This window comes from Scomber japonicus, chromosome 17 (genome assembly GCF_027409825.1).
Source record: "Scomber japonicus isolate fScoJap1 chromosome 17, fScoJap1.pri, whole genome shotgun sequence".
NCBI lineage: Eukaryota > Metazoa > Chordata > Actinopteri > Scombriformes > Scombridae > Scomber > Scomber japonicus.
The window spans coordinates 25,120,876-25,147,112 of record NC_070594.1 but is presented as its reverse complement, the minus strand read 5'-3'; the positions used below and the strand labels follow the sequence as shown (position 1 = coordinate 25,147,112).

Below are 26,237 nucleotides of genomic sequence, written 5' to 3'. Positions count from 1 at the left end.
TTGTAATGTAATTAGTTACTTTTCAAATTAACGTTCCCCAACACTGCTGCTCACCCATGTCTCCTTCAGGTCCTGATAGGGCAGAGGGTAGTGAGCCACAACCTTGGAGACCAAAGTTGCGGCATCGTGTTATTTGACACTTGTCAGACATCTGGCCCAACAGTACATTTTTGTGAACAATATTGAGTAAGTATAGGTGTAGTTACTCATATTTGTACTTAGTTTGCCATTATCAACTGACATTCACTAAGTAAGCTAAGGAATAAGCTCGTAGCCTTACAGAGCTCTAACTCAGTGCTGCGTTACTTCTATAAACAGAGAAACTCACTGGTAAAGACAAGACGAATGATTTGCTTTGTCTTTGAAGATGACTGTCCCTTTCCAAAGCTTTCGATTTCCGCTCAGCAGCAAAACCGAGAATAAGATAAGATGTGTTTTGTCATGGTGTTAGCAGCATTCTTTTCTAGAATAATCCAATCAGACCATGACAGTCTCTCCTGGGGCAAGCAGACAGAAGCATTACAAGGGTGTGTTTCCTTTTCTTTTCTTTTGTATTTTTTGAATCATGAATGATAACAAACAATCATTATCTACTTATATCTACTACTACTCAGTGCAGTACTAGCCATTTATTATAGAATATAGATAGAAAACCATGGTATTCAAGAGACCTTCTTGGAGATAATATGTTTTTTTCAGTTTGAAGCTCATGGAACATAGACTTGAAAAAGGGAACAGGACCTAAGTTTTCTGTATTGAAAGCATTTAAAGGAATTTTACCATTCATGACTTGGATTTTGTTTTAGTTGCTCTTGCTATTGGTTTTATAGCTCTTAATAACATTGTACTCTTCAAAGTTAGTGCTGAGATGTCAGAATGCAGGAACATTGCCAAAGATAGGTCCAACAGGGCAAGAAATACGAGCAGTCAGTTGATCAGACAGGTTGGAAAGAAGCCTTGATTAACCTTTCTCTGGTGTTCTTTGTGTTGGGTCTAATGTGTTGCTGCACCTTCAAGACCAATTCAAGGGAAAACCAGATCTGAGCTGATGAGAAAGCATTTGATCAGTATACTTTTGTCACTGCTTGGGAGGCACCGATCTGATACACCAGATCGTTATTGGTGCAAGTACCAACCTCATGGTAGATTAGGTATTGGTCATGATGTGACTGACCCACAGTAAACACAGTTTCTTTGTCAGTTACATATATTCTACAGTTTACAGGTTTTAAAGTTGGGATAAAGAGAGAACTTGCATTAGATTGTTGTTCAGTATTGGTAGGTGAGTTGAGGTACCAGTATTGCAAGAGAAAAGATTAGATCAGTGCATTCATAGTCAAACAAAAATCAAAACAAAGAATGAGATATAATTAGTTTAAGGGTGTGTCAGATACACCTGAAATGCTACACATGTATAATAAAAGGAGGAAGGGCTCGGGCTGTTGTTGTATGTGGTTTTCCCCTGCAGTGGTTGAGGGTGGCTCAACAGTGTGGCATGTGGTGTCTGCGGTATTAGGTTAGTTTCATTATGTGACCTACAGCCAAGTCCCCTCAAAACTTAAGACTTAATGATTGGTGGAAAACTTGAACCGGGAACGTTTAAACATATAACAGAGACAAAATGTTTGTACAGACGTGTTTTTAACTTCCACAGCAGCACCTATCCCTGGTCAACTCACTCCAAGGCTGGTTTTTATTTTGAGGGCTGGGTGCCAGATTAGTTGGCTCTTAGTATGTGGTACGTGGGATCCTCTGAATTCGCCAGAGTGGACCATGGGAGCTGCCGAACATTCAATATGCATTTAAGTATAAAACAAAAAGGGCCCAGCCTCATTTAAAAAAAGAAGAAAAAAATAACGTAAACATAGTGTGTTCGCAGCCGTTGTGTGCCGTCTACCATGGTTGGCTTGTCTGTAACGCTGTGTGCAGTATTGTGGTTATTGCGACATCCCTACTCGTCTTGATGAAGGCTATTTAAGGAGATGTTGGGGTGTAGTGTTTCCCTATTTAATAAAAGAAAGTTTGACACATCCAATAAATATCTATGTAATGAATCACAACATGTATCTACATGATTGTTGTTGCCTAAAAGTTAATGAGAATAAACTTCTGAAACAGTTACACAGCTCCGTGGCCTTGGATTCCCCGCCTATATGTTTCTGAGGAATGCAGGTAGGAGCAAGTCCCTCCCTCCATTATTTCCTGGCAGAGCACACCTCGCCTCGCTTGTCTCCTGAACATTACAGCTACTAGAAATTGGTTGACTTAAAGAATCTTCTGACTTGCCTGACAGAACAAAGGAGTCTTTGTACCTCCCAGCCCACAGCCTCGCTTCATTTAGCAAACTGTGCAGCTCAGTGACTGGCATGGCACATTCAGGGCGGAAAGAGGTTGGTTTGGCTGCACTGTGTTTTTGGTTTTGCAGCATAAAATGGCCTAGGTCTTTTACGATTTTTCCATGCGGATATGACTCTTAAGGATCGGAGGAATATAAGGCAGTGCCAGAAGCTGTCAGGCCTCCGAAATCAATGAAAATCACCTTTTATAGACAAGATTTTCTGGACTGATTGATTCATCCCAACATCTAATCCAGCCAAGCATGCTTTTCCAAATAGTTACAGGAAGCGCAGTGTGACGGAGGTAGTGTGAGAGCATCATCAGATAAAATGGAAAAACTAGTATTTGATGACATGATAGCTATTTGAAACAGTTGCAGATGCATCTTTCTCATGAACAGGGTTCTATCTGGATTCATCAAGTGATTCTGACTGAGTAAAGATCCCAAATTCTGTTACACATTCAAATATCTCTGTTGCGTTGTTGTCTTTTGGTTGACAAGCTTAAAGATAATCAGATAACTAAATTCCCTAAACATGGTTTTATCATCAAAAAAGGGGCAAATTTTGCAAGTGTCACAAATGTTGATCATCCATTACTGAGGTAGAGGAAGCAAGGTAACAAAATGTATCAACATGTATTTAATATCAGCTGCACAGGGGCACTCCAGCAAGGTATTAAGGCCTTGAATGTTTTCCTTTTTTCTGGTTTCCTCCTTATCACACCATCTTGCTGCCGGCTTTTCTGGGCCGTCCAGGCACTCACAGCCCCCGCTGGATTCTTCAGCACAACATGGGCAGCAGATTGCGTAACACAGCTCACTGAAGTTTCACAGCCTTTAAACCCCTGTGACAGGAGCAGACTGTGTTTAGATAATGCTAGGGCCACTTGGGTAAATCCTCTGCTAGCCGGTGGTGGGAGGTGAGCTGGCCTGTCTAGGTTGAGTTCATCAGAGTGGGGCTTAAGGAAAGAAGGATTCCAGGTATGGTGAATAACAACTTGTTTGTTTTTGGTTTGGATAATGGGTTCCTCACTGTCAGATATAACATTTAGTTAGTTTCTTAGTGTTTCTCAAGACTGTGTAAGAAGATGATGGTTTGCTACTGATCAAAAACATTTGCTGACCTGATAAGTATTGCTAAATTGAATGCACCTGAAATATTAGTAACTATCCTTTATTCAACAAGGATACTGTATGCAAAACAAATACAGTCAGTACCATTGGACCACTACAACCTGTAAGGAAATGAAGGATCATGCAATGACAGGCAGCGTCAAAAGCATGACTAACAGGATGTCATTTTTCCACCACAACATGGTTCTGTTGAAAGACAAAAAAATAAAATTGTTGCCTTGAATCAGGTACTGCTTTTCCTCAAGAGGCCCAGAATTTTTCAGTAGTAAAATTGTTATTTTGGAAATTCACTCAGCCACCTGCTGCTGTTTCACATCTGTTCACTCCATTAACTTTGACCTTCGTGAATTGAAACATTGTTCATGAATTTCATTATTCCCATGAAATGAGTCTTGTTTTTCCCAGTTGGTCACAATGGCTTTTGTGTTAGTAAATGTCTTGACCTCATAAATGTTTCCCTGTTTCCTTTTCTGCATGCATGAGTAGATTTTTACTGACTCAGATAACTAAAGGATGTTTATTTGTTTTGTTTGTTTTTTAGCCTTTTTCCATGTGAGGATAAGTGTGCAATAGCTCCTTCAGTAATAATGATCCACGGCAAGAAAATAACACACTACTAAATTGGCTCAACAGGCCTTTCACCTCAAAGGTAGAAACATGAAATTACACCCCTGCACTACTGATCCTCTCTGCCTGCGTCTCCATGAAACAGCCTGTGTTTTCTGGCCTTCATCATCCATTCTTTCCCAGCACGCTGATCACTGTGCAAACAGGAACATATTTGAGTTGTATTTGCCGAGGGTGAAGAGTGAAAAGCTCAAGCACAGGGTTGCTAGGGATCAAATGAGAGCTAATGTCTTGCCGTCAGTTAAATTGGACGGTTCATTATTTCAATTATTTCAGCCAGTGTTTGATTAAGATTAACTAAATGAAATGTGGTAAACCATAAACAGTATGTACCAGTAAATCTGCTACAGCTATTGTTGCATTAATAAAATGAAACTACAGACAATGTATCTAATCTGTGTCTGATCTGATGCACTGATGTAGTCATTCTGCTGGACCACACATGATCGTCCTTGAAGCTGCAGTCTGCAGTCTAACATCTGCCTTGTCAGCAGTATATGTCTGTAAATAACACCAAATGGCCGCTGCAGAGCGGGCGCCCGTCACTTTGTTCGTTCTGGAGGAAAAGCCTTGGCGTGCATGTCCCCCCGCAGACAGAGCTGCAGTGTTTGTGTCTAACCAATGGCCAGCAGAGCCCTGCACAGAGCAGCCTGCAGTGGATTTATCGACCCGCTGCTCACCAGCCGCAAGAGAGAAGTCATTAATCAGTCCTGTGGAGCAGGATGATCCAGGGCAGCGCTGTGTTTTCTCGTGGCCTTTTCTTGCTCAGCCTTCTGTACGTCCGATGCGCTATGAGACACAAAACCATTGTGATCCAGAACCCAAAGATGGTTCAATTTAATTTCTCAGAACTGAAATCACCATCAAAGCTGTTTTAATTCTGGCACGGGCAAAAAAGTTTAATTTTAGTTTCAGTCACATTTTAGTCATATGATTACTGTTAGTATTTTATAACTTTTACTGTCGTCCGTGAAATGTTGTCTTGTAAATTTTATGTCGTACAAACATTCTGAAGCTGCTGTCGCTATGTTTGTCTATGACAAGGTTATCAGACCAGGCCATGTTTATCAGCTTATACTAGGTGGTAATGGGTCCAGTAGTCCAGCAGGCTTTCTCACTGGGATTCTTGCTCACTTTGCCATACTGCAGTAACCTGACTCTCCATATAGAAGCTGTATTTACTCACGAAGCTACTGTTCACTCGCCCGGGTTTAGTTTGAGATCAGCAGGTTAAATATCAGAAAAACACTAACTCCTTTAGCAAACATCTGAGATTTAGATGGAGTGAGAATTTTCATTATGTTAAAAGGACTGTAGCGCTTTGTCACATTCAACCATTCCCACACATTCATACACTGATGACAGGAGCTACCACACAGGGTCAACCTGTTCATCAGAGGGAGATTAACATTCACACACATTCATACATCGTTGGCGCAGCCAGCGGGAGCAATTTGGGGTTTAGTATCTTGCCCAAGGACACATCGGCACGTGGACTGGAGGAACAGGGAATCAAACCGCCGATATTCCATTTAGTGGACGACCGCGCTACCTCCTGAACCACAACCGCCCACAGTGATGTGCCCATTACTACCAATAGCCTGTAAACACAAAAGATAGCCAACCAAAAGTTACATTAATGTCATGTCTGTAACCCTCTATCATTTAACAGATGGTTTGCTGGCCTGCTTATTTTGGTGGATTCTACTGTTGCCTAATTTTCTGTTGAAATTAAGTCAATAATTCTGTTCCTTTTTTTCCTTCCATGAACTTGTAACCTCCTTTTAAGATTACTGGCAGAAAGAAAACATAACTGAAATACAAGGTGTTGCCTATTAGCACAACAGCTAAAGAAACTAAATCAACTTCTGATATTAAGTTAACACTAAGGTTAGAGCCAGTGTATCATGACATTTTGTTTTGTCATTATAACCACATTAAAGGGAACAGTGGGTGATTAGTAGAATAAAAAGGCTTGGATTGTGGCCTTGGCTGCTAAGTAAACAGCCACATTAGTTTCTGCATAGTTTCAGCTCTCTAAAACCATGAAGAGATCAGTTGGTTTCACTCTAACCCTTGACAGACTGGAAACCGCCTTTTGCTAGATGTATTCTTTCAGATCCAAGAGTTCCAGGAACCGCCTACAAGTGTTATGTGATGGTCAATGACCTGAAAGCACATTTGGATCTCGAGTAGCCTCTTTAAAGGTGGACTGGCAACCCTGGCTGGAATCTGGCTTAGCTGTGAATATTTGGAACCCGTCCAGCGAGTGCTTTCTCTCCGAGGCCTTAACAAAAACATGACCTATTTTACTCAGAAGGGGGACAAACAGCCTGTTCTTTTCTTTCCTGCTGTGTCTCATTTTAGCATCAATTTAAATGTGTTGATGTTGCAGTTGTTGTGTGTATTGGGTTTCTGGTAATAAGCGGGGTACATTTTGGATTCATTTGCTTCTTTCTCACTCAGAATGCTGATTCCTTTCGCCTCATTGATGATCAGCATCTCTTTCATTCAAAACAGTTCGTTATGATGGAGACATTCACTTCTCTCAGCGTGCACTCTGTCCCCTGCACATGTCGAGGAATGGCCTGAATGACCGCTGCCTAATAGCATATAAAAGTGAGTCACGAGATTGTCTGCACATGGAAAATTTTCCCACAGGATGCCCGGTTTTCTGCGGCTAAGGCTGGATTACAGTTGTGTGATTATTGCCTGTGGTAGTGTTTTCCCAGGACTTGGATTTATGTTATCATACCAGCAGCTTAACATTCAGAATTAACAATCCATGTTCTTATATGAATGTATTTATTTACAGGCGAGGTAAGTATATGTTTCACAGTCATGCGTCAGATGGATTAAGAGAAGCAGAAGCTCCGTGCTGCTTTGCTTCCAACACGTGAGACCAAGTAGTGAAGTTGTGTCAACCGTTTTTTTACATAGTGCCTGATTTACTGCCATGGTATTGTTTATAGAGACACTGAATCAGAATCAGCCATGTGTAACCAAGAATGCAGGTGGTATGTAAACAAAGTACATACCTTTGAAGCATTAATGGATTCAATTCCTCTTTTCCTTTTGGCAGTCTTAAAGATGCCCTGTGGTGTTTCCTCGTAAAGTAAGTCTTTGTGTACATTCATTGTTACTCACTGGAACACACTGTGTGTTTTCTTTAGGGCCTAACAAACATGATGCATGCAAATCATTCCTTGGAAAACATTTGCAAAGCAATATTTAAATACCTATGTTTCTTGGAAATTACCAGCACTGGTAGATCAAAGGAATAGTGTGAAACCATTAGGGGTTTAAATCACAAGTTTCTTCGTGATACAGTATTATATCAATTCAATGGTAAACGATTCAATGTTAACCAATCTCACAAAGTCTGCCATGATACATGTTGATTGGATTGGATTCAGGAAGTAGCCATCGATATGAGACGATATCATATGCTGATTTAACACAGTCACTTCCATTCATATCAAATCACAAAAAGTAACTAAAATATCATTTGACATTTTTATTTCTTAACCAGGCATTTAAATGAAAATTAATTTAGCCTATTCTTTTTTAATAAAAACAGACCTGTTCACTAGAAAGTGCCACATTCTGATATATTGAGATCTGAAAGATCTGGAATCATTTAAAATGGCTCATTGTTTTATGTAACTCTTGACTTTTGGTTTGCACTCATTACATGAAAAATTGAGGAGCACTTATAGATGCATATTTGAACATTCTGTGTAAGATGCAGGATAGATACAAGAACACAGGTGTTTGTATCTATTTGCACAACATATAGTATGTGTCTTTATTTATACATTGTGCCACTTGTAGGATTTGAACAAGAACATAAGAGCTTGTATCTGCCATGTTGCTGGGGACTTATTGTAATTGTTGATTCATCTTTTGATTATTTTCAAGATTAAGTGACTAATTGTTATGTGTATAAAATGCAGTCAAAGGTCACATTTTCATTGTTTTCTGTTTGACCAACAGGCCCGAAGTTTGCTATTATGTATGACAAAAATATTTTATGATCACTTATAAAAATAAGGCTTGGCTTTTTCTTTAAAATTAACTAAAATTATTATTCGATTATCAAATGAGAATTTAAATGATTGTAAATCATCACATTTACTTTTCAAATGGAGATCACTTCTATTAAACTCTGAGTCAACTAATCTGTGTAGTGAAGCTCTAACCTGATGCTTTCTCAGATGGTTTGTTACACAGAACCATCTGAGAAGCCACGCCAGGAAACTATTTAGAAAAGGGCAGGCTCATTCAAAACATACTTGGCAGGTGATTGGATGGACCATCTATCTATCACGGTCTATCACTATTTTACCTCATGCAGCAGCTTGATTTGCAATGCTGATTAATCCAAACCACAAGCGCCTTTTGAAGCCTTACAGGATGGACTCTGGTGTGATTTTGTGATGTTGGGATCTCGTGAATCCTGTGAGGACAAAGTCAAACCCAAGCTGTGGTCTTGTATCATTTTGTGTCTTAGCAGTGATCATTGACACTGTCATGGCAGACTGAAGTCCTGTGTGAACAGCAACCACCAGGAATTAACCTGCAACAGCCCTCAGGTTCATATTAAATAGGTTGAGCACGTGTTTATGACCCTGCGTCAGGTTTGGTCTTTGTGTGTGAGAGCAGTGTTATTGCCACAATGAGTCAATGATCACATGAGGTCTGTCTCGACCAGTGCACGGCCCTCAGGGTAGAAAGTGGTACCACAGAGCTGGGGGGGCGGAGGGGGGGGGGGGGGGTGGGGGGTGTACAAGCACTAAGCCCAGGGCTCATTACTACAATGCACCATTTTAGCCTGTGGATTAAGGTTGTGATTAAACAAAACCCTCATTTCCCCATCCAGTGGTCAAATCGAACGGCCTGCATACAATTCCTGCATTATTCCTTTCAGTTTGCACTTGTCCCTGTCACTTTCCATGCTAGCGCTGTCCTTGACTACCTTGTGGGCAGAACACATTTAGAAGTACTTGAGCTACACAGTTGATCCAGTTAAACGTGAATCATTCAAAGAAACCTGAAGGGTGATATCTATATTTATTTGAATGATTCTCATAACGTCTCATTTTTCACCTTCCTTTTGAACATGACCATGCAAACAATATGACAATCAGCCCTTTAGGTTTCTGTGTAGCAGAGTTACTACATCCACCTGTAGTCTCTGAATGACTGCCTGACCTCATTATAGAAACCTACTTTGAAACTCAGTTTTCATTACATAATTCCTAATTTCTCCACTCACCAGCTGTCAAAAGATGTCAAAACCAACTGATGCTGAAGAGATGTCTGTCCTGACTAGAATCTTGGTAATAGATGATGGGAAGCTTATAAAACACTATTTCCATGTGCTAAACAGATACCTGGAGTGGCAGATATTGAGCAGTTTTTTGTTACCTTTTGAAATGAAGTATTGAAAGAAACGTATAACTTCTTACATCGATGGAGAATACTGAAGGAATTCCTTAATAATAGCCAAGACAGGAAAAAGTTGAAAACATCAGAAGCTAATCTGAAGTAGAAGTACGGTCCTGAGTGTGTAAGAGAGCAGCTCTGCCATGTAACTCAAGATTAGTGTCAGTGGATTCTCTGAAATTAGAGCCTTTCCAAGTGAGTAGTTGACCTGGTTTCAAGACCATAAGGTATTTCCACAGCTTTGCTCACACTTGTGCAAGAATCATGAAGCTGCAGGTGTTTGATGGTCGAATCCAACTATGCGAGGCTTGCATCCTTGCAACAATCAACCACATGTTGTCACTTCTCATCAGATTATATAAATACTGAGCTATAATCATCTTTTTTTAAATGAGATGTAATGTTCTGGATACATATAAGTTGTCATGTGCATAATGCAAACTATAAAAAGAAAAGAGCTATAAGAAAAAAGTGGACAAAGAGGAACAACCATATGTAGAACAACAATGTTGTGACTAGATCTATCTGTGTTGTTTTACTCTTGCATCTTGCTGCAGGTACAGTACAGTAAGAGTCATGACAGCCTGTACAAATGAATAATTCATTCAGTGGGTGAGATTCAGCGTAGACTGTTTCAGTGCTGTCTCCCCTCTGACTGAAACACCCCGCGGATGTGAAGGCCTGTTTAAAGGGCATGATTGATTATAGATTGTCTGTGATGGGTCAGCAAATGGCACAGTACGAATGGGACTGGGTGAAACCAATGATGCAGCTACAAAGACAGAAAGAGAGATAGAGGCGCTGGTTGAATGATATGACAGTTTGTGCAGCGTTAGCTTATGTTGAATTCCTCCATTATGCAGCTGTCCCACTGCTAACTTCCATTAGCCGCTGTTACAGCCAGGGGGGCTCACTGATAAATGAAAAGACAACATGAGAAGTTTCCAAACTGTTCCCACTATTCCTTTGAAGCTGGTACAATGGATTAAATCCATTTTCAGTTGGGGAACACAATTGCTTTACGCATTAGAATAACATTATATTACATGGCAGCAGAAAGAAGTGACAGATCTTATGTAAAGTTCAATGAATATAATACCAGTACTTTCAAATCCATGTTTAAAGCTCTGTGTTGCTGGCAGTTGTCGATTGTCAGATGGTGTTGGGGGGTGAAGATGAAATGTGACAGTTTAGTATCTGACTAATTCCTTAATATCTTAGCATAGCCTGTTAGTATGGCATATTTCAATGTTTTTTTTAGCATTAAGCACAGGTCATAGGAAGGATTTTATTAAATCTCTTAAATTCTGTCAGTGATTTAAAAAAAATCATCCTCTGGGGACCATGACTGTATGTACAAAATTTCATGAAATCAATACTGAAAGTCTGACATCTTAAGTATTATAATCCATTCAGGATGAAACTTCTTGTATTTCTTTTCATTGATGTCTGAGCAGTAAAATCAGACAATGAATTAATGTGAAGAGGCATCCACCATCACCTACAATAACATTCCATGCATACAGTATCTCATACTGTGGACTGCTGACTCATATCCAGATGGACTTGATAAACAATCTTACTTGATTTTCATTCTTCAGTATTTAAGAATGCAGATGATCCTCTAATTAAACGCTAAGCCTGGCAATGTTCTGTATTTTTTATTATTGTCTGATGATTTGATCCCACTAACGAGTATACTATGTGTATCAAAGCGTCTGTGCTACAGTTGGACTGGTGACATTTTCATTACAGTATGTGTGTTCCTCCATGAGGACACAGCCTAGTTCATGCTGCCTCAATCCCACACACACTTTCCTGCTTTCAATCCTTATTACTGTACCAAATGTGTAATAATCCACCAGTGAAAATAATCCCCACCAAATGTACTACTGCCTCCTGTTTGAGTCAAGTTTGCCAAAAACAAGAGTGCCCATCTGTGTGAGGAGATTACATAATATGGAATATAGACCTGTTATGATAACTACTTTTGTTGGACGGTATATTGCCTCAGAAATAATCATGATAAACGATATTATTGTCATTCAAAGATCATTTTATACCACTGATATAGTGATAATATAATAGCATAATAATGCAATTAGTAATAATTACGTTATTATACAATACGTCAATAATTATTGTGACAGACCCAATGGAATACCTTCATCCTTATAGCAACATATTTCTAAAAGTAGGTTTGTATGTTCACAATTGTACTTAATAATAACATCAGTATATAGATTGTACATCAGTTGTTGGATGTTTAATTACTCTCTGGCTCTTACGTGTAAAATGTAATCCACAATACTCCACATGGCATGTATTACATGACCAATCTAATTATTCTTTCTCTTTTTTTGGCTGCAGCTCAAGATCATTTCCAAGGGACTGTACATGATTAATCTGTGTAACAGGGACACATTTTTGAGTTTGAGAATAGAATACAGGGTCTGTGTTTGTCATATAATCATATAAAGAAATATTTTTGCCTTTGAAAGCCTTTGGGTAAAATGTATCCTTATGTAATCCTCTAAATTTGACACTAACCATAATTTAGCTGCTATTTTTGGGCAACCACACTAAAGGAATTTTCACTGTTTTTCTATTTTCCAAATGATGGAACAGTTAAAAGAACACTCATCTGTTTATTTTGACCTCCTTCCTCTTTTGACTGCTCAATGTAGCCATTCTGGGGTGTTATAACATCAATATCACATGAGCACATATTTCAAGAAAACATATTTGATGTGCTTACACACAAAACTGGCATTAAATTAAAATGTCATCACATGCCCTGTCTTATTTTAAAATAACCTGCTTCCAAATTATTCACACATTCCTGTTGTGTTTTCCAGCTGTTACGAGAATTGAAACACCCGAATGTGATCGCCCTGCAGAAAGTGTTCCTGTCCCACAGTGACAGAAAGGTTTGGCTCCTCTTCGACTATGCTGAACATGACCTTTGGGTGAGTCTATCCGGGACATTGGTACCTGTGCCCCATCATGTGACACGATATCTTCAAAAAACTAATGTACCATGTCATAGAAAATATCTCTCTTATTCCCCGGTATTTTATAGTACATGATTTGAATTAGAAGCAGATTTGATATTGGAAGGGAATTTACAATTCATTTGACTAGCAGACATTTACATTTAAGGCTAGAAAGCAAACACAGCATCCACCTAACTGTAGACCAGAGAACCTCTCTGAGAGACATTTATGACTGTGTTCACAAGTAAATTACAAGTAAGACTAGAAAAATAATAAAATCCGAATCTTCTGTAACATGACCAAAGTTATATTAAATATTACACTGAAATGTTACATTTTTGACCAGAAAGGAAGATTAGAACTATCAATATGTCCTCATTACTGAACATTCATGGAGATAAATGTATCATTGCTGTAACTTCAGAGTTTCACTTTCTCATTGATGTCTGAATAAACCCTCATGTATCTCCAGAGTTTTGCCTACAAATATTTTCTTTTGACCATGCTGGGCAGTCTACACCAACAAGTAGCCACTTCATAATATTGTGTCAGTCAAGGCTTTGGACACACTTTCTCACTGAAGAGAATAAGATGCTAAGATACACTTATTCAGGTGACTATCCAGGACTTTAGTTGTTTTCTAAAAGGGGCCAACTGCCATGGTCGGTAAATTAAACCAAATGTGCCTGCTGTCTGGTGTTAATTTCCCACACCAATACAATTACACATACTGCATATTCCATCATGTCATCTGCAAATAAAGTTACATAATTAAATTACAGTACAGGTTTTCAGAGGCTATTACTTTGTAAAGGAGAAAATAACAGGAAAAAAACTGTAGCTACAAAGCGAGAATTGACAAGACATAATATTATGCTTCACTGCACCAGCACTATTGAGTCGAAACCTTTGTTTTCTTTCACAGCACATCATAAAGTTCCACCGCGCCTCCAAGGCCAACAAGAAGCCCATGCAGCTGCCCAGAGGGATGGTGAAGTCTCTCCTGTATCAGATTCTGGATGGGATCCATTACCTCCATGCCAACTGGGTTCTCCACAGGGATCTGGTGAGCAGCTATATTAGCCTCAGTGCTCCAGTTTCCCCGTATAGATACACTTCATCCTGGAGCCGTTTTTAAAAGCGACACCATTTACGCCATTGTAACAGAAACACTATTACCCAGCAGAGACCAGTAAGAAGCCATGTGTTGTGTCATCACACTCATGCGGAACCTCGAGACTTGGCTGAGATAGAGATGACTAAATGTGCAACAACCAGAATTTTAAAAAAGGAGTCCTCTCTTTTGACAGATTTACATGAAATGTAAATTTGTCATGTTTCTCTCAGAATAAAAAGTCAGTAGATTTTTCTGCATGTATTTAAAGCGATGGTTCGGCGTAATTTCAACCTAGCGTCATATGCACCATGTGGTCTATCTAATCAGCGCCTCAGCCGTTTTTTTTCATTTGGTCGGAAAATAGTGGAGTTAGAGCCATCAGCCGAATGGCTTAGTACAGGCACTAACGGGACCACCAGTGTATCTGGTAAATATCGCGCGATCACTGAAATACCGTGTGGTCTCGCGAGATACCCGCACAGCACATCTAGACATCTATGTGTGATCGCGCGATATTTCGCCAATGTTTCCAGCTTTAGCAGTAGCAGCAGAGTAAAAGCCATCAGGTAAGTGTTTATTTTAATAAACTCCTGGTGTACTTACAAACTTTTCAATGCATTGATTTATGAGTAAAGAGCCTATTTGTACTACTGTAGAAATTTGATAACAATCCAGGCATTATTAGTGGGGTCATTTACCAGATACACTGGTGGTCCCGTTAGCGCCTGTACTAAGCCATTAGGCTGATGGCTCTAACTCCACTATTTTGCAACCAAAAGAAAAAAAACGGCTGTGGCACTGATTAGATAGACCTCATGGTGCATATGACGCTAGGTCAAAATAACGCCGAACCATCGCTTTAAGGTCTCAGTGGGAAATTCGTACTATGTTTCAAAACCTTTTTTGTTTGTGACATTAGAGACTCTACAGCAATATGACATATCCAAATATCCACTGATAGGTTTAGCATTGCTCTCAAGAGTTAGCTAGCTAGCTATCGAGTCAGCTAATTAAGCACAAAGATATTGACCCCTTTTCCTTTTGAATGTTATGATACCAAGGATTTACACAGAAATAGTTATATCCTTTAAAAAAAGATGCCATTAATTATAATGTAGTGCAGATATAGCCCTACCTTTTTCCATCAACCAATCTCACTCCTCATGCCTAAACCAACCTAACCAAACAAGGCAACAAGAAGTAGCCATTCAGGGGCAGAGTAAGGCTGGTCTTGCCAAGAAAAGCAGTGGGATCCACAATTCATCCAGAATGAAGCATTTACATGAAGAAAAAGTTAAAGGTTAGATAAAGAAATTAATACTTACCCTTCATTATCTAAACAAAGGATTAATCCGAGAAATATTTCCCATCATTTCATTATGTTTCTAGAATTCTGTTGTTATCTTAAAGCTGAGAAACTCTACTAAGGCTGACAGACCTTGAGGCTAGCAGTAAATCTATCTATACTATAGATGGGATATTATTCTGTTGAGGTACATCTTGTCTTCTTCTAACCTCTCAAGCCTGCCTCACTTGCCACACTGAGTCATTCCAACTGGCAGAGCTCTATTATTTAAATGCAGGTGTTGTTATGTCTCGATGTGAAGTGTTATTATGATTTTGATTGTCTGGATGGGTGTAATTGTAATGGCTGAGGAGCAGAAGGTCCTGAATGTTGTTTGACTTTTGTTTGACTCTTGTCTACCCTTTAACCTGACGACAACACACTGGTGGTTCCTGTGAGATTCTGCCGACTTCACTTTTCCCACACTGCTTTATTCAGAGGGAGATTTTGTTCCCTGTAGCTCAAAGTCAGGCTGGAGCCAGACCACATGGCCCCTAATTTTGTATTTTATGTTTTCTGTTAAGATGGCTGAATGGGAGGAATTCAACCAAAATTATTGCGTTTGTTCTGGAAATGTGTGTCCATTTTACAACTAAATTATGTGTTGTATTAATTTGAGTCAGCACAGCGATGGCTTGAGCTAGTTGAAATTATACCATGACTTAAATCTTTGGTCCAATAATATCACATTAGCTGTAGTTAGTGGTTTGTAAAGCACAAAGGCATCAGGTGCATTCATACAGAATTTGAGATAGTACAAGTTACATTTCAATGGAAACTATAGCAACACTAACCCTAACCCTAACCCTAACCCCTGTATTTACTACATGGTGCTACTTGTTTGAATCAAGAGATGGAGGGCTCTATTTTCATTGAGGCGCAACAACCAGTACAAGCAGCTATTGTTGACTTTTTGATATTTTTCTTGACTTTGATACTTGCTTTCTGTGTTGTATTCACTGACCGATGCAGAGCACACAGAGCACAGGTGGGAGGATAGGCACACACAAGTGGGAGGTTGATTAAAATGAAATTTTTGTATTTTGGTTGCTCTGGAGGTTACTGAAACAAAAGTAGCAGAATTTCACTGCACTTTTACTTCTCTTTTCTCCTTTCTCCTCTTCAACTTCTCAAATACATCTGAACATGTTTGTACCTGAATCTGATCAGGATAATGAGAGTGGACTGCACCAACATCCACAGCAACAAATACTACAGCTGGGCATTATTGTTTAGTAAATATTAAACTTATTACCTGCTTATTGCTTGATAAGTAACTTGTGAGAAATACACTAAAAAGCCAACTGAAGTGGAAAACGCCTGTGGTTAGGAAATCACAAAGAAGAACATCTCAGAAGTAACCAAAATCAAACTTTCAGAGCAGTCTGAAGCCAGTAATTACTTCTACATATGTTTATCTCATTATTTAAAATGTTGGCCTTGTTCAGTAAGAACATCTGACATAGTAACATTATATACTGACTGAAAATGACTGAATATAAGGAAAAGAGTCATACATCCCCTTAAAAAAAACATTTTGGTCCTTCAACAATGGCTCATCAGCCTTAACTGATATTGAAGCAGTTTAGATTTGCTGTGGCAGAAACTACTGTGAGAAAGGAAAACAAGCTCTCTGTTGAACAAAAAGGGGTCAGGACACCTGCTGACAGCTGTTTTATGCTGATTTATGCTCTCTCAGAACTGCTTCTTTCAACATGCTGTCCAACCACAAATCAACAGTGTTTGTTTATAGTTGTTCTGAATGATTTTACTCAAAGACGGAATGAAAAACCAACTGTCATAAAAAAGGGAGTGGAATGGGAAATGCAATATTGTTTAAATATATTAAAATAACAGCATATGGAGATAATCATATAGTGTTGCACTTAATCAATGTCAAGACACTACATGAGCATGGTAACCAGGGTAATGAGGCTAACTTGGCTATGCCGGATAGCATATTCTGCCTTCCAAATTGCATACTTCTTCTTTTTACTTTTAGTACATATTACATCTGGGCTTACAAAGTAAATACTGTCACATGAAGTATACATACAATTGGAACATACTACTTTGTTATAACATTGCACCTTGAACTTTGACCCTCTTGCTTATACATCTGTCACAGTCTGTAAAGCAACATTTTGAATAGTGTTGGAGAAATGGTTGATGCTACATTTCTTACCTTTGGAGATACAACAGCTGCCACATCCGGATTAAGCAATCTGCAGAGGATGCAAGATGTTACTGTAATAGGAAACTATTCAAATCCATTCAGCTTCATGCCATCTGCAACCATTGTGGCAAGCTCATGTGCAGTGGTTCCCCTGGGTCTATCCATGATGTCAGTGTGCTGAAAAACAGTCCTGTCTTTGCCCAGCAACTCTACCCACTAGAGGCAAGATACATTATGGGTGATGGTGGTTACCCCAGTCTAACTGCACCCATCTGTCTGTCTGACACCCTATCGTGCACCTATCCTGAATGCTGTACAGGCCTGGTACAACAACAAGCAGTCCAGAGCCAGGTGCATCATTGAGCTCTCTTTTGGGATGATGAATACCTGTAGGTATTCCATCTTCTTCAGGTCCCTAGAAGTAAGCCCCATATTTATACCTGTTATAGTCACCTGCTGCACCATCCCTCACAACCTCTGCCTAGACAATTGTGACGATAAAGATGTTGAAGCAGGAGATAATGGCAACAATGGCCAGAACCTTGAAACAGGAATGTGGAACTAGATTAGGGTGTCAGGGATCTCCTGGCTCTAGCAGTGTCTGCCCCTCTTTACTGTACTCCAGCTCTTCAAGAACATGATCACATACAACATTAGGATACACATTTTAATTTTGTATTCTGTCATCACCATTTTCCTAAGCTACCACCTACACGTTATATATTATATATAAAACATCTAGTGATCAGTTATAACCTTCGTATTGGGTACCATGTAATCCATGGTTGACTTTGTTTCAGCTTCACCTGTAACATTGAAGTCATGTCAACAGGTATAGTGTTCCAGGGCCACCTGTAAAGCAGATACTGAAAGAATGTAGATACTGCTAGCCCTATCATCAATTATTTAACTATAATATTATTTAACTATAATAAAGCACATAAGAATAGACTGGTTAGTTTATAAGACACTTATTAAAACACAAATAAATTAACTGTTGAATAAAAAAACAAAATCACAACTTTTAACTGGATACACTTCCCACCTCTCCTCTCTTCACTCCTCCCTTGCCCTATCCTTCACCTCTCTCCTCCTGGCCTCCTCATACCTCTGCTCCTCTTTGGCCAGTTGTTCAGTTCCTCTCCTTTCCTCTCTATTTTCCATCTGTTTTAGATAATTTACTGCCTGGCCTCCGTCCTTCTCTTTCTTAATGGTGTACAGTCTTCCTAAATGACTAGATCAGCAACAGAGGGAGTTGAAACCACAACAGACTCTTGTCTTTCCAAAGAGATAAACTTTGGTGGGGTGATGTGATGGATTGCTTACATCCACCATGCCCATACAATTTGGCCGCAAAATGATACTGAAACATAGTAAATAGCTTATCAAAGGCATAGACAACACTCCTGTAACTGACCTTGTATTCCTATTGTAGGTTCTCCCACTTTGTTTTTTTGTTGCATGTAGGGTAATGTTCCTTTTATCACATATTGGCAGATAGACTCAAGTGTTAAACCTTGTAAAAACCTTTAACGGTAGTGTTCCTCTTTCCCATGAAGAGGTCAGTCAATCTCAGTCTTCCACCTTATCAATGTTTGAGTATGTTCATCAGACCCTAACATTACAAATGAAATTAACTATATTTTTCAATGAGACAGGGCAGTTGATGAATGAATAGTACTTAACTTAATTAGCTACTAACATCCTTTAACCCTAACTTCTTGTGAGGGAATTTGGTATGTCATACAGGCTAGCTAGCAACATAACTAGCTTGCATTTTGCTTTTTTGACAAAGCTAGTTTGGTTAGGTGATACAGCTGTCAGAGTTCACCAGAATAGTATGAGCGGTAACTTCAGTAGACTACATAGCTAATTAGACACTGATACATAGAACGCTTTCTAGGCTAGGCTGACGTAGTTTTCCCTCAGATATAGGTTGACCTCTGCATTCATTTATCCACTTAGCTTTGTGCAGCAATAGCATATTAATGTGTATGTGAGACACAAAAAATATGTAGTAAATACACTTTGATTTGCCATAATTTGTCATTGATTGGCTTCTTCTGCAATGTGATGTATCTTCTGCTATGTATCTTCTACTAAAACATTGTGACAACATGTAGTAGTACATCACATCCTGGTACTTTTGGCATACTGCATTTGATATAATATGTTTTGGGACACACTTTTTTTCTGGCATACTAAATAGTTTATTAGAATAGGGATGCACCCATATATCCATGAGGTTGGTGTACTGCCAAAACATTCTGGAATTAGTACCACAGAATTATTGTACCACATGTTGTAATAAGGGGATTATTAAACTGTACATACCTTTAGACTGTTAAGAGGAACTGTCTGAGTCACACTTACTCACTTACGCACTTACTTACTGTAAATGTCTGTGTGTTCTTTACTACGTAATTGTAGTGTCAGGCTCAGGACAAGCTACTGTTTGCATCAAAATAAAAATAAGTCTCTTAAACTGTGATTTAGGGGTACAAATACAATGACTGTGTTAGTCGGTGCCTTTGTCCTTCATATCACTGTGGTTCAGATCAGTGTGCATACTTAGAAAACATTAGATCTGCATTGGAACAATTTTCTCTCTTTGTGTGTTTCATATCTGACTGTGAGATGTAAACTCCCACAGCCCATCTGTATATGTGACTCCCTTTCTTTTATCTCTCTTTGCATCTGTGACTCTGTAGCGAGGAACATTTGTGCCTTTGCTTGTGGTGGGAGGGATCACTTTGACGTCAGATGATCTGGAAGGCTATTCCCAGATGATACAAAGGAAAGAATGGATGATTGAAATTATACAGTATAACTAAAAAGTTGTTGGTTATTTTCTCTGAATGCACATCTTAGTTGATAAGTTTGAGAAGTGGACAGATCAGTCCCACAGCTCCAAGCGTCTAATAATGTACACAGTTCTATCTTCTTCAGGTCGCCCACTCTTATGTAATCCCCGCCAATCCTAGATAGTCATGTGGTGACTGGACATCACATTATGTAAACCTGCAGGGATCAGGGAGCGTGCTCAGTCTATGACACTCTGTCTCTCTCTCTCTGGTGATTTGGAATAATCCACAAGGTATCTCTGCAGGCTCACTCTTAGCCAATGTGAATTTATCAATTAGTTAACTCTTTTTTTTTGCCTTTTGAATTCATTGTAGTCTCTATGAATGGGTGCCAAGGAGGACTACTATTACTGAAATGGCAATGTGTCAGTAAAAATGTGCTGACTCTGCTTTGAGGGATTCAGTCCATTTCAGATGGGAAGTTAAGCAACTCATTCCCAGAATGTGACGTCAGAAAGTAAGTCCAGCAAATGCTTAGGGTCAGACACTTTATAGTCCTGCTGCACAAGCTAATCTCAAACAGCACTGCTTATGCAGGCCTCCATACTAGTGTTTCACATAGGTTGCATGGGTTCAAGTATTCAGTTACTGGCTTTAAAATCTGCCAAAACACCCCCAAAAAAATGCCACTGTAGGCTCAACCAGCTTTGTCTATCCACTGTGATTCTCAGTTGAACAATTTCCAACATGAGTGACCCATGTTACATGCAGGGGTTGTCCCATGATCTTTAGTCATGTCATGAAAAATACATATCATAATTTCCATAGAGCCTAAGTTTAAATAGCTTTAAGTAGCTTGTTTTGTCTGAACAACAATTCTGAATTCAAAGATGTTCAGTTTACTGGAAGGAAAGAAAAAAATCACAATGGAGAAGCTGGAACCAGTAAATGATTGTCTTGTTTGTTTAACATATGACTTTAGGGATCAAGTAATCAAGTGTAAAAATGTTGCTGCATTTTCTTTGGAACTGAGAATAAAACATGTGCCAAAATTGGGTGGGAACATGAATGATTTGGAAAGAGAAACAGCTTAGTTGAGGTAGAAAAGTTGATGTAACACAATGTAAAAGATACACTAACGGTTCATAAGTAATGTTTTTACTGTAGACAAACCACTGATGTCATGCTTCCATTCACTGTTATGAATCCAGATCAAAAATGTAGTACCTAAAAGTTGAGTCACCTGTTAGTTAAGGAATATGCATTTGTTTCCTACATCCTCACAACACAATCAGTCACATTGAGCTGTGCTGTGCTGTTCTCCCCCCTGGAACAAGCTGTGTCTTGCCATAAACTGACAGCTCAGCATGTGTGTGTGTCTGTGCTGGTAACCAGAGAGAAAAACAACTCTCTAGATCTACATCTGTTTAAAACCTATGCTGAATGTTTGAATGGAAAAATATCCACAGTAATAATGAAGAACTGATTCACTAATAAGAAGGGGATGCCCCCTCCCCTTTCACAAAAACAGAAATTCTCCCACAAGAGCCGTGTGGTTGTTTTGCTCCCTGAAGGTCACACCACTCTTATCTACGCACCAACTCTTCCGGCCCTTTCTAACTATTTTTATTGAAGCCGGATGAAATTCTCCATTGTCAAACTCTATTTGACTTTGCACTGATGTATTGCAGTCAGTGTTGTTATTTTGCTGTCTCATTGCCAGGGCTTCCTGCCATTGTGGCTGCAGGGCAATCCCAATCCTCACTTCTTAAACCCTTTTTGGGTTTTTGTTGTTGGCCAGATTATCATCTTTGTGCAGATGCCTGGCTTTTTGTCAGTTCCTTCTGTGGGTGTGTATAACAAACAAAACAAAGGGGAGATGTTGTTCACACTGATGCTTTATGGAAAATGCACCCAATGCTTCTTATTTCTTTCAAAAAATATGAAAGCTGCAACTGTTGTGAGTGGGGGGAAAACAAGATGAGCATGTAATCCTGCTCTGCTGTGTGATGTTAAGCTGTGGGAAAGGTGCTCCCACCAGCTCTTCTTAATGGCTCCAGTACTTCTGCTGTTATGTAACATTGTGTGTTTGCTGGTATGTAGCATGCTCTGCGTCTCCGCATCAGGCATGTGCTTTGCATTGCTTCACTGCATAGCTCCCATCCCCCACTCGTCCTGCCATTCCTCCGTTCCTCTCTCTGTCCCACCCACCACCAACCACCCCCACACCAGAGGTGCTTGGTGTGGCCTCCCCACCCCCCTAGCCCTATGCAAGGGTTATGTAACAGCCACTAACATGTGCTGAGCCCACCGTCCTGCATGGCTAGCTGAGTCAAGATGCTGACTAAGCAGCTCTGCAGGCCAAGGCAAAAGCCATGCATCTCTCAGTGGACTGTACCAACAGTCACTGCCAGGGGGGATTACTGAAGGTGTTGAAACCGAGAAACCGGGATGTGTACTGTTTTTTAAGGATACACAGTTTGATGGAGTTTACTATTAATATCTCAAGTAGTTGCTACTTGTTATGTGCCAATGGTTAAGAGACATTTGGCTCATGCTGCTGAGACTGAAGCATCCTATATAATTAAACAACGTCATACTTGCTGAGTATAAAGTCAAATTTAAACAACCACCACCACTTACACAGGTTTCGGAAATGTGGGCTTAAAGGGGCGGTTGTAACAAAAAGAAAAAAACAGAAAATGGACAGTTGGCACAGTTTGAAGACTTCATTATGCTTGGAAACAACAACATTGATGTGCATCCAGGCATGTTTAAAGTAAAAATATTCATACCTAGCTGCAATCCTAATGCCTCCCTGATCTGTGTACTCTCACACAAAACATTACTGAAGTAATGGTGTAGTAGTTCACATCTCTGTCCACTTGTCAACACATAACACATATTGAAATAGTGTTGGATTGTCTGTTTTAAAAAGTTACTAAATATTGTTGTAGATGCTATTCAGCTTCTCTGACATTAGAAGTAGTTGGGCTGGAGGGGCACCGTTCCAACAAAGCTTGCTACGCTTCAAGCATCCAGAGCGCCTGCAGACCTGCATATTTGGCAGATAGTGTGTGTGAGTTTTTTTCCGATAGTAATTTGGCTGTACAAACATCAAAAGGAGATTTCCAGACCGGGTTCATCACTGCCTTAATAGTGTGTAAGTAGGCATTCATTATCTTGACACTAGGGTTGGACTCATTGTTGCTGATGACCCTGTTGGCTGCAACCTTTTGCTTTTAGGACAACTTGTTTCTCAACTTGCTCATTCTGTTGTATAAGTACGCCTCTGGCTCCTGAGCTGGCCTAGTTTTTTTGAGACAAAGGTTGTGCTGCATGCTCATTTTGCAGTTTGAGGACACTGACACTCACTTAGGTCTTTTACAGAACATTCAAGATGTAATGACTGTTTTTCAGACAGCCAAAATGATTATGTTCGGCCTGAGCATATTAATTCAGTCGGGCCTGTTTAGAATATGAAAGAGGAACTCCTCGGGCCTTTTAAGAGACGCTTGTCTTTGTGTTTGCTGATCATGGCGTGTCGTGTTGTGGGCGTGAATAATAGATCTCATTATTAGTGCCGTTTCTATAGCAACAAGACATGTTTGGCAGGCAGATCTGAGTTTGCCAAGCCAGAGGGTTCACATTCACACATACACCCAGGAAAAACCGACTCACTGTTTGACGACAAGAAGATACTGCATCCTACAGAAAAGAAAGACACTGTAAACACAACAAACACAGGCCGTGTGACATTTTTCCTGTGATGGAATATGTATGTCAGTTTGTTTGATTTCCCAGGGCGAATAACAATACAGCACTCACTGTCTGTAATCATATGTAGGAAGTGTAATTGCTAATGGAAAAAGCTGGAAGATAAAAGCACAATAATCCTTGTGTTTGGGTCTCTGTTGCCCTCTCTGTGAACTCTGTGGTGTAAAGTCTCAACCAGATGTCCTCATTCTAATCATTTCTTTACCAATAAAAACCACAAATAACATTATTGGATGTAAAATAATGTTTATTAGAAAGGTGTGGCATGTCGTGGTGGATCCACACAAATCCCCAATTCTGCAGTCCCTCTTAGCATTTTAGCCTCTTTTAGCTCATTTCATGCTATCTCTGCTCTCATCAACTTCATTTTCAGTAACAGCAGAAGCTATTTTCAGTGAAAAACCTCTGATAAAGTCACTGTACACTACCTGCCCAGCACCTCACAGCAGACCGATACAAATGTGCATCTAGCCAGTGAACAAAGGGAAGCATTTAGCAGCTAAGACAGCTAAGAGGCAGATATTTCCCTCAGGAGTTGGTACAGAGCAAACCGGAGCTGAAACAAAAGTAAATATTGGACAGAAACACAAACTAATGTTTGATTTATGTTTTCTAGATGTGCAAACACAAATATTTGCTAGCATGTCTGCAAAAACTACTTCATACAGTGTATTACGCTAATTATTGGCTATTGTTTTACTAGCATGGGTCCAATGACAACATGTATGTTAGCAATTAGCTTGTGAACATAATGAAGCATTTCCTTCAAAAGGAAAAAAAGGAGAGAGAAAGTACATGTAAATCCAATATTCACTCTCATAAAAGCTCATCAGTCATGTGGTGATAAGAGAAGATAAGACTTTTATTGATCCGCAGAGAGGAAATTAGCGTTAGCATTAGCAGTGCAGGAAACAAAGAAACACATAAGAGCTAGGAGTAATAAAACAAACTAAGTAAAAAGTAAATGGAATTCCTTCTATACACATTATAAATATCACAATACTTGGGTTATATTATATACTGTTTATGACTTGTTGTAAAAGTAAAAATGTGCTGTATATTTTCAGCTTGTTCTGCAGCAGCCAAAAATAATAAATCAGTTCAGGTTTAAACTTTGATCAAATAAAAAACTTAAACAGAGCATAAAGGGTTGTATTTTATTTTTATTAGAGCCCTTTTCAAACGTTGCAGTCTACCTTTCACTTGGGCCAGCAAGCTAACAGAGCTTTTTTACTCGCACATGCTTATTTTTGTTTGTTACAAAGCTCCTCACCCGAAATCTGACAAACACAACCAGGTGTCTTAAGTATGATTGACTCTGTTCCAGTGTGGGCCGTCACTGGATTCCATGACTGACACGTTCATGTGGTCGCACGGCTCAATAACCAACAGGGCAGCCGATACAGAACACATAGCATGCTCACTGTCATTGTAGAATGGAGAACGGCTATGTTTGTGACTCCCTTAGGAGTTATGAGCACTCTTGGAACTTCTGAATTCAAGTGAGCACTAACAGGTTTATATATTTTTTTTTAATATTTTTTTAACAGCTAACATTTTATCTCTCCGTCTTCTGCAGAAACCAGCCAACATCCTGGTGATGGGGGAAGGTCCTGAACGAGGAAGAGTTAAAATCGGTAAGGTGGATTAGGAGAATATAACCCGCCTGAGTGAATCTGATCAGTAAATGATTCCAATGACACACAATCCTAATATCAGCCAGTGCAACAAGTATGACAGCAGATCAATCAGGGCGTTGACTTGTGTGATTGCACAGTAGCCGCAGCGTTTAACCTCCCAGAGAGATCGACAGTTCAGATCAGTGTTACATAAGCCAGCTGGCCTGGGTGACTGATGAAGGGTAACACTGCAATGCTAGAGTCTATTTTTAAACCCTGTCCACCCAATAATAGTACAAAGTCATTGTCCCCCTCCCCCTCCCTCCCTCTCCCCCGTTACAACTGGTGGTGCACCGAGTGACACCAACAACTCCAGTAAGGTGTCACAGGAGACGACACAGAGGGGAAGTTCACAGCTGAATAGAGATTACAATCAATAAACTACTCTCCATAAAGCAACAAAAAACAGTTGTTTTATTGTTATATGGAGTCAGATTACTGGTTGTATTATTTCAACATGTAGATATGTGTGTTTGTGTGCTGCGGCCCAACTGGTTTGATCTCTTTTTCCCAAAGGAAGTGAGAAGGAAAAGAGAAGCACTTCTTTGATGTTTCCTGGCAGAGAATGCACATTCCCCCCAAAAACTGAGGCTTGTGTTTATCTAACGGCTAAAAGTGAAAATTTGGACTTTAGTTAAAGAAGAACTTAAAAATCCTCCTAAGATGAAAAATAACATCTGTTTTTCAAATGTTTCACTACCTAAAAAATCAGGGTTAGTTAAGTTGGTTAAGAGTACACAACTTCTGAGGCTGCATTGATTATGATGCAACAGCTGGAGAAATATGTATTATTCAG

The 26,237-nt window shown here is 39.5% G+C and overlaps 1 protein-coding gene across 3 annotated transcripts in view; it reads left to right on the top strand.

The window, feature by feature from the left end:
- The window catches only part of cdk19 (cyclin-dependent kinase 19), a 62,194-nt gene that overhangs the window by 12,539 nt on the left and 23,418 nt on the right, over positions 1-26,237 (top strand). For all 3 annotated transcript variants that reach the window (XM_053337041.1, XM_053337040.1, XM_053337042.1), the window contains exons 3-5: positions 12,406-12,516; positions 13,469-13,609; positions 25,342-25,399. In XM_053337041.1, the coding sequence (XP_053193016.1) occupies positions 12,406-12,516; positions 13,469-13,609; positions 25,342-25,399 (310 nt within the window). The remainder of the gene's footprint in view (positions 1-12,405; positions 12,517-13,468; positions 13,610-25,341; positions 25,400-26,237) is intronic.